Raw genomic sequence first — 11,380 nt, 5'->3', positions numbered from 1 at the left:
ACCCAGCTGTGTATGCAGAAGAAGCTGAAGGAAATTGCATCAAGAAATTTGAATTCCACTAATGGGCTCTTCTTTTTTGGGGGGAACTGGCTCTGCAACAGCAAAGAACAATCACAGCAGACACTTCTTGTTAATAGGAAAAGAATCCTCATTGTTTACATTAATGGCAAGCAAACAGTTGAACATCTGTGGTGTATCATAACTGAGAGTGATGTTAGAGCAGCTGTAATGGCAGTTATGGACTCAATCAAATGGCTCTTGCTTGATAAGTTATATGAAACTTCAGTAGTAGAAATGTAGACAAGACTGTCTCATGGAAATCTCTGATGAACTGAATGAAAGCAGTACTTATTGACTCCTTTTTCTACAGGTACTTGAGGATCTGTAAGTATATATTGTTCAAAGTGTGTTTGGACACAAAAAAATAGAAATGCTTGTGTGTTTTAAAGTATTACTTACTTCTAATCATGATCCATTGTAGAAAATAGAAATGCTTGTGTGTTTTAAAGTATTACTTACTTTTAATCATGATCCATTGTACTCCTAACTATAAATACCTTCCCTTTGCATCTTCACTCATTGAAACAATAAAAATATTTTATGCATTTTCTTAATATTCTTTTTTTCCCCATGTGATTAGTTGTTCCTGTTCCTTCTCCATTAGAATACAGTAACAGAACAGCTGCAGAAGGGTTATGCCAAGGACCAGATCTATACCTATGTTGGGGACATTCTCATCGCTGTCAATCCATTTCGGAACATAGATATTTATTCTTCACAGGTGTGAAAATTTAGGTTTTATTTTAAAGTAGCATCGAATTGCAGTAAAATATAAATATTTGTGTCAAGTATGAGATTCATCTTAGCTTACTCTGAAAAGTAGAATAACCAGTAGAGATTTTCTTTCAAGTGCATATTGACATACATTCTTAACACTTGCTGAATTTCAGCACAGAAATGAGAAACTCCAAAAGAATTAATTTCTATTGTCTTTATGCCTACAGTGTAGATAATGCACAAAGCAATCCTGTAAAATGTTAACTTCTGTGAATCTGTCTCCTAATTATACAAAAGGGAATTTGTCTCCATATTATACAAAAGGGGAAAGATATTAAAGTTGGATCCTACAGTAATTTGGGGTTATTAATTATCAGATACTACAGGTATGGAAAAGGTCTCAAGTTTTAATATCAATATCATGCAGAGATACTAATAGGAAGGGAAGCACAAATAAATTTAAATAATTTGGAACTATGATGCAGTTCTTATAGTCCTAAGTACATACAGATTCATGGTATAGTGAGTGCAGTAACAGAGTAACATCTTCCTCAGAAAACATCGCTGCTGGAAACCTCAGCATGCTATACACTAATCTAAAAGTAAAAGCAAACTTCAATTAAAAAAGAAAAAAAGTTTTTAAAGGACAATGATATGTTTTTATTTCTCTTACACTTAGCATTCCAAACTGTACATTGGAGCCAAACGGACTGCCAACCCTCCTCACATTTTTGCAGTTGCTGACATTGGCTATCAGTCCATGGTGACGTACAACTCCGATCAGGTATAGATGAGGTGTCTAATTCATCCTCTGCCAGGCTGAGACATATGTGATGAGCTCAGTCTTGCTCTGTTCTCTGCAGTGTATTGTTATTTCTGGAGAAAGTGGAGCTGGCAAGACGCAAAGTGCCCATCTGCTGGTCCAGCAGCTCACTGTTCTGGGCAAGGTGAGTGGCAGAGGGGATGTCTCTGTAAGGCTTTGCTATCCTGGGCCTGAAGGGCTCAACCTATGCTCAGGGCATAGGTTGTGGGTGAGACTGTTACACATTTTCCAGAGAACATTGGAATGTGGTGCTGATCTATCTGCTCCTTTCTCCCTCCTGAACTAGGGTCACTTGAAAACATGCTAGGGTTTCCACAAGGAAAAGTACTCACTGCAGTGAGAACTGTCACTTAGTCAGATCCCTGTTTAATCGAGTGCCTTCAAGTCCTCCAAACAGTACCAAACAAAATCCCCTTCTAGCTTCTCATCCTTCCACAGCTAGATTGCTGTTAGTGGTACATAGTCATTCTGGGAAGTGGCCCATCGTAACTGTCTAAATAAAATGGGTTTTTTTGCATGCCCCAGGAGTGATGGAAGCAAACTAATGGATTGGTGGGGTGCAGTGGAGCAGTAACCAGATGCTAACAAGGATCGTAAAAGTAGATTGACCATCTCAGAATCACAGAAACCACAGAAATTCATTGATAGTATTGTTATCATTGTGTGTGCTATCTCTTCCAGATGGTCTTGCTTCTGAAGATAGCTATATTCTGACAGATTTCATTATATATATATATATATATATGTATACATATATATATATATATATATTTATTTATATATATATTTGCCTTTCTCTCCATATAATTCCCATGGGAATGGCTGCCCTGATTATGTCACACTTCACAATACCAATGAGAAGATCAAAGAAACACCTAAAAATGTAGGTATTTGAATAATTTCTCATAATTAGAAGGAATATCTTCTTCATATCCAGGCTAATAACAGGACTCTGCAGGAGAAGATTCTCCAGGTGAACAACCTTGTAGAAGCCTTTGGGAATGCAGGCACCATCATAAATGATAACTCAAGCAGATTTGGAAAATATTTGGAAATGAAATTCACTTGTGGTGGCACTGTAGTAGGAGCTCAGATTTCAGAGTACCTCCTTGAAAAATCCAGAGTTGTCCACCAGGCAGTGTAAGTATGAAAATTGTATTTGACCTAATTTGGGGGTTACAGAGTCAGCCTATGATGCAGGAAATCACCTTCATTCAAAACACAAAAATGAATAAGGTACCCGGAATTTTTTTTCTTAAAAATTATATATGAATAGCTTATGAATTTGTAAGCTACCTGAAAACTACTTCAGATTTTTTCAGATTTTTTTCAGATTTTTTTTTCATTGCCCCCTGGCTTATTTAAACAAATCTTATAAAAATGCCCATGTGATATATAAATGAAGAACGTGCAAAGAGTTAAAAACTTTCTAATAGTTCAGGTATACATTTCTTTGTGGGATTTTGGAGTACTATGTTAAGCATATCACTTATATTTACTTCCTCTAAATTTCCTCTAGTAATGTAGATTATTTCTTTGTTTGCTCATTTTCTGTTTTGGAACATCTAGTAGGATTTGTATATAGAGAGTTATGGGTCAAAGATTTCTGCCAAGGAGGACTTGGGGGTGGATGGGAGGCTGGACATGACCCAGCCATGTGCACTCCCAGTCCAGAAAGCCAGATGTGTCCTGGGCTGCATCCAAAGCAATGTGGGCAGCAGGATGAGGAGGGAAATCTGCCCCTGCTGTGGTGAGACTCCACCTGCAGTGCTGCATCCAGCTCTGGGGTCCTCCCTACAGGGAGTACGTAGACCTGTTGGAGAAATTCCAAAGAATGCCACCAAGATTATTAGAGGGATGGAGCACCTCTCCAGTAAGGAATGGCTGAGACAATTGGGGTTCTTCAGCCTGGAGAAGTCTTTGGGGTGACCAAATTGCTGCCTTCCACCTGAAGGGAGCCTGCGAGAAAGATGGAGAGAGACGTTTTGCAAGAACATGTAGTGACAGGACAAGGGGCAATGGATTTAAACTAAGAGAGAGTAGCTTCAGATTAAATATTAGAAAGAAATTCTTTAGTGTGGGGGTGGTGAGGCATTGGCACAGGTTGCCCAGAGGTGGTTGCCCCATCCCTGGAAGTATTCACGTCAGGCTGGATGGATCTGTGAGCAGCCCAGTCCCTGGGACTGGGCAGTGGCAGTGGCAGCTGTCCCTACTCATGACAGGGGAGTTGAAACTAGGTAATCCTTAAGGTCCCTCTCAACCCAAGACATTTTATGGTTCTATGATCTAATGGTGCCCCTGTGACATACATCTAAGCTCATGCACACAGCAGGAGTTTGAACACAATTCCTTTTTGCCCTTCAATAGTGACTGACTTGGGCATCTCAGGGATCAGTTGTGGTTGCAAATTTTCACCTAGTTCTTTTCTCATAAAGCAGCACAGAAACCTGGAATGTGTAATAAACCTCTGTCCTAAGTTTGGGCATCTAGCTTCTAGACAAAGGATGCCAAGTTATAAGACCTTTTTGCTGAATGTCTGCTTCTTGTTTCAAGGTTAAAGGACAAAGCATAGGACATACTGCATTTAGTGAACCAGGAGTGTATACCTCTCCCACAGTCAGAAGGTTTTTTGAAATAATTGGAGTTAAGCAGCCCATTCAGTGTGGGTGGGTGAGCATTGTGCAAGATCTCACACAGCATCTATCAACTGCATCAAGGGCAGAGCAGGACTGAGCTGCTTTAGCACCAAGCAGCCACCCTGGCAGTGTCAGGACAAACACACAATGAAAAGGGTGTTCACAGGAAGTTCTGTTATAAATCTTCTTTCAGAGTCCCCCATCAGTTTGTGTGAGTCTTGCCTGTCATTAAAATAGCATTTAGTAATACTATGTGCATCATCAGTTAATGTAGCATGGTTGGTTATATTACTAAATCAGTTTGTTGTTTCTGTTGTTTCAGAGGAGAGAAAAATTTCCATATTTTTTATTATATTTATGCTGGTCTCGCTGAAAAGAAAAAACTGGCACATTATAAACTGCCAGAATATAGACCTCCCAGGTAATGCAGTTTATTTTTGCTTAAATTGATTACTAAGAAATGCCATGTTGAATTCTCAGCCTCATTTACATTCTGACTCTGTATCCATCAATTCTTTCAGATATCTGCAAAATGATCATTTCAGAATAGTGCAAGATTTCATGAACAATAGCTTTTATAAGTCCCAGTTTGAATTAATAGAACAGTGCTTCAAGGTCATAGGTTTTACTCTGGAGGTGAGTGCTAATAAACCTTTACCTTTGTGAACTTTACTAGCTACCTCAGGAAAACTTATATAAAGCATTTAAATCTTCCTTTTTATTTCCTTTCTTTAGTATTGTGTTTATGTATTAGGATCTTGCACGGTCAACTTACTGTTGTATAGTAACATTTAAATTTTTAAGGTTTCAGTGCATTGACAAACCAATAAAATGGTATTAGTAAACAAGACTGAAATAGTGAACACAGCACAGCTGAGTAATTGGGTGGGGAGGAGATTTTAACAAATTTGATGCATAGAAAATGCTATTGTAACTGTTTATTATCCAATAATTCAATGCCTGTGATTATGAGCCTCATCTCAGTTTTAAGAGGAAGTCCATGGTGAGAGTTCTAAAAATTCATTGAGTTGATTTGAGTATTGATGAACTCAATACATTTTCACAACTCCAGGGATGAAGTTGAATGAAGTTCTTGAATCTCTTTGGAGATTAATCTCATCACTAAACATTAACTGAACCCATTCTTTCTTTATGATCTCATATCATTGCTCAGGCAGCTGTTAAACCCCTCTCCTCAGTCTGTCTTTGGTAGAATTAAAAAATAAGGACTGGATTTATGAAAGAAAAAAATTCCATCCCATGACCTAGTTTTACCTTAGTAGAAGTGGTGCATCACAGGTGACATTTATCTCGGACTTAATTATAAACAATATAAATAGATGTATGATCCATACAGTATCTGTGAAATATAGCACAATGCTGCAGAATGGAGGTATGTTTTAATTTCTCTGACAAAACTGTATGTGGTAAGGAGCTTTTCACAAATAATTGCTCACTTCAGTTGACTATTTCTGGCTTCTCTCTCTGTAAATATTTGAAATAGCTAGCAGAACAAGTTTATTCACCTATTTTGTTCCTCTATAGTCACTTTGCATTAGGTTGTAGTAGCAATGGCATTGACAGTCTCTTTCTCCTCTACATGTTATTCACAGCTGCATTTAGTAATATCACACCTGTACTATCATCCTTTCACTTGTGCTTTCACCTTTCCAGAAGCAGCATGAAAGGACATTCATGGTTCAGCGCTGATAGCAGTTTTGTCACAGCACCAGAGACCTTGATAAATCCTAATTTAAAGCATGAAAAGCAGCAAGGCTGTTTTTGTTCCTAGTTCTTTTGTTCACTTGGACGAGTGGAAACAATAATCCTGATCATCCAGAAGAGGCCTTCCATACACATTGAAGATGCAGTTAGAACCAGGTCACTGGCTGCATTGTGTAGTTCTAGCACGGATATTCACTTGATTAACTCAGCAAGGCACTGGGAGCTCAATCTGAAGAATTATCTACCTGTAGAACCCTGCAGTTTCTGAAGCAGGCTGAGTGCCATAGGCAATCTGCTTGTGGCTGCTTGTGAGCCCCAGCCATGTCAGCCTGCCTTGCATCCTCCTCAGGCTGAATTAGCCTGTCTGAGGCTGTGCTGCCAGGAGTGAAGGAAGAGTCTTCTTCCTCCACTGAGGTTCTGATATCAGATACACATGCAAATACAATGTGCTATCCCATAGGACATTGAATTCTTGACCTGAATTCACTTTTTAGTAATGCAGCCTTAAGCTCTGACATTCATCCCAGTGCACAGAGGAATTTCTATATAAGTGTGTTCAGTGTTTTATTAGCAGAAGGCCATGGACAGATGTTGCATTTTACGCTGTAGGTGAGCAGTGAAAATGATAATGCAACATAGTTCCTCCTGCAATGGAGAAGCAAAAGAGAGTTGTATTTAAAGAGACACTACACTTTATAGGGTAGTAAGTGCAAAACAGAATAGAAAAGACTCATTGGTCCAAGAAGGCAGCACCTCTTTGAGAACTTTCTGCAAAGTGCCACAAGACGCTCACACAGCTCTCACGCACCCTGCAGGTGCATAACCATTGTTGTAATTCCTTGACCTTTTTCCCTGGTTGCCAGCAGCATCCAACAACAGACAGAAAAAAACCTTCAGTTAAAATTGAGGCCTAAATAAAGCTTTATTTCTTTGAAATTTGTTTTTAACTGACTGACAGATTTTAAAAGTAACTACTGTCAGTACTCCCTGTCTTAAAATCACATTGTTTCATTTCAGGCTACACAGCCAAATTAGTAAGAAAGGACTGCCTGAGGGGAGCAATAATTATGCTGTATGAGGCAGATCAGGCCAGATTTCAAAAACACTGGAAGAGGGCACAAAAATGTCAGCAGATATACATATTGTACAGCAGAAGTATGATGGCAGAAGTTCAGCTATCCATTTCTTTGCATTTCAACTGTGTCCCTAAGCTTAAAATGAAAATGAGTGCTTAATCCTAAGTAAACTGTGTGCAAATTACCTTCAGCATAATTTTTTTAGAGTGAGCTTATTCAGTTTGTCTTGCTGTCACTGGAATCACTATTTATTAACTGCTAGACTAACTTCTGAAAGTGTTGAAAACAAGCTCAAATAGTCGAGAGCAATTAGAGATTTTATTTAAGTAAATGATGCCTGACATGGTACCAGCAAACTATTGAATAATATGGGTAAAATGCTGTGCATTATAAAAAGTTCATCATTATAAAGTACCAATCAGATTTGCAAAACTCTTTCATATAAAACTACTACAAAAGTTTTCAACCTACTATTTATAAAACATACTATTACTGTATTCCTCAAAATATACAGTGTCACAGATTCCTAGACTGCTTTATGGGTACACTTAGCATTTTCTGAGCAAAAAACACTCTGATCATCAGGTATAGTGAGAACATTTACCCTTCAGGTGAAAATTTGCAGTTAAAATCTAAATCCAATCTGTAATGAAAACATTATTTTACTAATTCCAAATATTATTTGGAATTTATGTATTCATGTATAGGTACTTAATTTACTCTTTATATCACTTCACTGTCCAGGGTAATAACAGCCTTTTTCAAGATAGAGTCCCTTTTCACAGAATCACAGAATGAACTAGGTTGGAAAAGACCTTTGAGATCATCAAGTCCAACTTATGAGCTAACACCACTTATCAACTAAACCATGGCTGAACCTCTTAAATAATGTGAAATCTAAATTTTTTTAAGCCAAGTCCATATTAAGATGCTTTGGTGAGTTCCTAACTGATATTTTGAAGGCTAAATGCTTTGCCAGATCAGAGATGTGAGGCCTCCCTCTTCTCCCAGTGAAACTTTTTTTGATAACATTGGTGGGAGATGATATAGACCTATTATTTGGAGTACCTTTGTTTCCATGATGCGAGAAACATAAATGCAGATTTTTTTATATTATTGTATATCTAAGTATTAAATCTTTAGACATGTTTGCACCTGCAGACACAGTGAAAGGTAAATGGAAATAACCTCTGAATTTTTTCTGTGTAAGAGGGTTTGCACACCACTGTTTTTGCTTTTCCTACTTCATGTCTATCCTGTCCTGTCAACAAGTATGGAAGAGAGGTTAGGCTATGGTTTGTTACCCTCTTTGACTGTCTTACTCTTGAAACACTTTCCTAAATACAGAATAGGAATAATTGTTGAGAACAGCACTCCTAAAAGTAGTGGGCACGTGGCAAACAGCAGGAAAAACACACACACATATGCCCATCACACAAACCGCAGAGGCAAATTACCTGGCTACTGATTACTGCATTTTTAATATACTTTTCAGGAACTTGGAAGTGTGTACAGTGTCCTGGCTGCCATTTTAAATGTGGGTAACATTGAATTTTCTGCAGTAGTATCTGAACATATGATTGACAAGAGCAACATTTCCAATCCAGTGGCCCTTGAGAACTGTGAGTAGTTTTTTCTTGATTTAATGTTTTTTTCTTTGCTGTTCTCAAGCAAATTTATTTTATTGTAAGAGAGGTATCAATGAAAACTGTTTTCACATGGAAATTTTGCGAGAATAATTAAAAACGGAAGATAGATTAGTTCTAAGCCCACCTGAATTCAAATGCAAAAAAGAAAAAAAATTTCCATATTATGCATTTATTTGACTAACCATTTCACTGGCATACAGGAAACATGACTAATAATGCAGATGCCTGAAAAAATCTTTGGAATTTTTCCAAAGTTATTTGAACATTTGATGGAGAACCTCATTAACACATTGAATAATTTTTCTCCCAGTTTCTTTCTCAGCTGCTCATTACTTGTTTTCCACAAGTGCCTGTGGAAATACAGCTCACTAATTCCTTGGAAGGGATGCCTTACATTATAAGCTGCTGGGAGGTACAGGAGGCAAAGGGGCAAAGATTATCCAGGAATTTGCTGCACTTTCTCAGTAATTACACCTGGGGAGATAACGAAGTCTTCACACAATCTTCTTGCATGTTTTCTAGCCATAGAAAAATATTGTGGGACTGGGAAAGAAGCACCCCTCTTTTGGAGCAAAAGGAGAACTGCAGTGACTTGAATGTTATAACTGAGAGGGGCATTCACACCTCACTACTTAGGTACTTCTTACAGAGTCACCTTCCAAAGTGTGTCTCTGAGCTATGCCTGTGACCTTGCTTCCCAGGTGCATCCCTGCTGTGTATTCAGGCAGATGAGCTGCAAGAAGCCCTCACCTCTCACTGTGTAGTGACTCGAGGAGAAACAATTATTCGTCCCAACACAGTGGAAAAAGCCACTGATGTCAGAGATGCCATGGCCAAAGCACTGTACGGGCGCCTCTTCAGCTGGATTGTCAATCGCATCAACACCTTACTCAAACCTGACAAACATCTGAGGTAAAAGGAGATTTTGCAGAATAAAGAGATATTTTTTCTGAGAGAATAATGACTATCTTACATTAGAGTGTTTAGTGTAGGCAAATTCTTTTTCTTTGCCGTGTTTTTGTTTATGATCCCACCATGTCAAAAATGGTTTGTGCTGTTCATAGTATAAAGTGAAAATACAGTAGGTATAGTTGGCAAAAGCATCTGCTGTTTTCCTGTTGCTCTGTACTCATTTAACCCTCACTTCTTCATTTGTATTTTTAACCCTTTTCACTTTTAACCCTTTTTCTTTTGTATTTTGATATAAACATTTTATATTCATCATGTTGATTACATAGGTCAAATTCTGCTCTTATTTACACTGATGCTGTTGCTTTTGTCACTGTTGTTATGAGCAAGGTTTCATGTATGTGTGGGAATAGTTTTCAAACACATTTACTGAAGGTATTGTCCACTTTCCACTTACAAGGTGACATTTTAAATGCCATATCAATAACAAATAGCTTTGGTTTGCAGATCTGAATTACCTGGAATTTTTCTTCTTAAACATCAGAGAGCAAAGGTTGCAATCCTGAAATTTGTATAAACTTTTAAGTATTTGGTTACAGCAGAGGAACAACAAACAGAACTTTAATCAGTAAATGATAGGATAAAATCCATGATAGTTGGGGCAGCATTTCTAGCCTGTGTGCCTCTCTCACCTGTCTGTCACAGAGCCCTTTTCAAACTGAATGCTTACTTACTATGATGGTGAGGAGGGAGAAAATTCATCCTGAAATGCTCACTTAAAAAAAAAAACAAACAACTTTTGTTTGATTTTGTGAAAGTAAAATAATTTGCATTTTCTATTTTATGTAGTTAGCTCTGAAAAGGAATCCTAAAAGGAATGCTAAAATAAATTCTAGCAGTCTAGTCATCAAAAATCTAATTTTGAGACAGATTAAATAGTCCCTAAATTCAGATCCCTCCACAATGAAACGCTTTCTTTTTTGAGATGTACTTCACAAAGAGGTTTAAGTACTATTCATACTATTCATGAGTGTCTTGAGTCTGATTCTTAATTTCTGATTTCCTAAATATTTATTTTTAAAATGGTTACAGATAGGTCACCAAATAAGTTTTATAGGAAAAATGGGATTTATATTTTACTTGCCTAGAAAAGACACTAATGTCAGCCTCAGTATTTTATAAAAATATATCCCTTTAAGTTCTTGCTTCAGCAAATAAATATTAGAGTTTTTTCCAGTTGCAGAAGTGATCACATATCTTCAGTATGCTCTACTTAAAATATCAAACCAAAGTTTTTCCAGTGCTTCTCTGGAATTTAATTGGTAATTTAAATTCATGCCACATCTCAGTGCATAAAGTAGTTATTCAGCTGCATAAAAGGTCTAGATAGTCATTCTTTTTACTTTAATGTTAAACGAAGAAATTTTAATTGTTATGAGTAAATTATATGAAGAAATAATACTTAATGACAACAGTCTTTAATTTCAGGATGCTGATGAGTAAAGCCTTTGTTATTACAAGAGAAACAAAAAAAACCCTGTTCTTTCTGTACTGTCGAGTGTTTCTTAAAATAATTACTTACAAATATTAGTGTAAGAATAAAATTGTAAATCCCATATTCACTTATCAGTTGACTTGGTTGTTGTGTGATTCAGTAGATCTGGTCTGCATTGCAGTAATCTTTGAATTGATCAGCATTTATGTATTTCAAACTAACAATTATTGTCATTTTAAGAGATATCTGGTACAGCAAAACTTATCCTGTGTAACTGGTGTACAGATTTG

At 37.2% G+C, this 11,380-nt stretch overlaps 1 protein-coding gene across 1 annotated transcript in view; it reads left to right on the top strand.

The window, feature by feature from the left end:
- Positions 1 to 282: 282 nt before the first annotated feature.
- LOC306800081 (myosin-IIIa-like) overlaps positions 283 to 11,380 on the top strand; it is a gene marked incomplete at its 3' end in the record, with an annotated part of 50,798 nt that continues 39,700 nt past the window's right edge. The window contains exons 1-9 of the mRNA XM_079301880.1: positions 283 to 384; positions 665 to 781; positions 1,457 to 1,561; positions 1,641 to 1,724; positions 2,538 to 2,740; positions 4,559 to 4,657; positions 4,758 to 4,872; positions 8,533 to 8,659; positions 9,388 to 9,598. Coding sequence (XP_079158006.1) covers positions 1,538 to 1,561; positions 1,641 to 1,724; positions 2,538 to 2,740; positions 4,559 to 4,657; positions 4,758 to 4,872; positions 8,533 to 8,659; positions 9,388 to 9,598 — 863 coding nt within the window. The 5' untranslated portion in view covers positions 283 to 384; positions 665 to 781; positions 1,457 to 1,537. The remainder of the gene's footprint in view (positions 385 to 664; positions 782 to 1,456; positions 1,562 to 1,640; positions 1,725 to 2,537; positions 2,741 to 4,558; positions 4,658 to 4,757; positions 4,873 to 8,532; positions 8,660 to 9,387; positions 9,599 to 11,380) is intronic.

Source organism: Erithacus rubecula (genome assembly GCF_903797595.1).
Source record: "Erithacus rubecula genome assembly, chromosome: 3".
In the NCBI taxonomy this organism is placed as follows: Eukaryota; Metazoa; Chordata; class Aves; order Passeriformes; family Muscicapidae; genus Erithacus; species Erithacus rubecula.
Note: the sequence above shows the minus strand (reverse complement) of the source record. Positions and strands in the feature narration are given on the sequence as shown.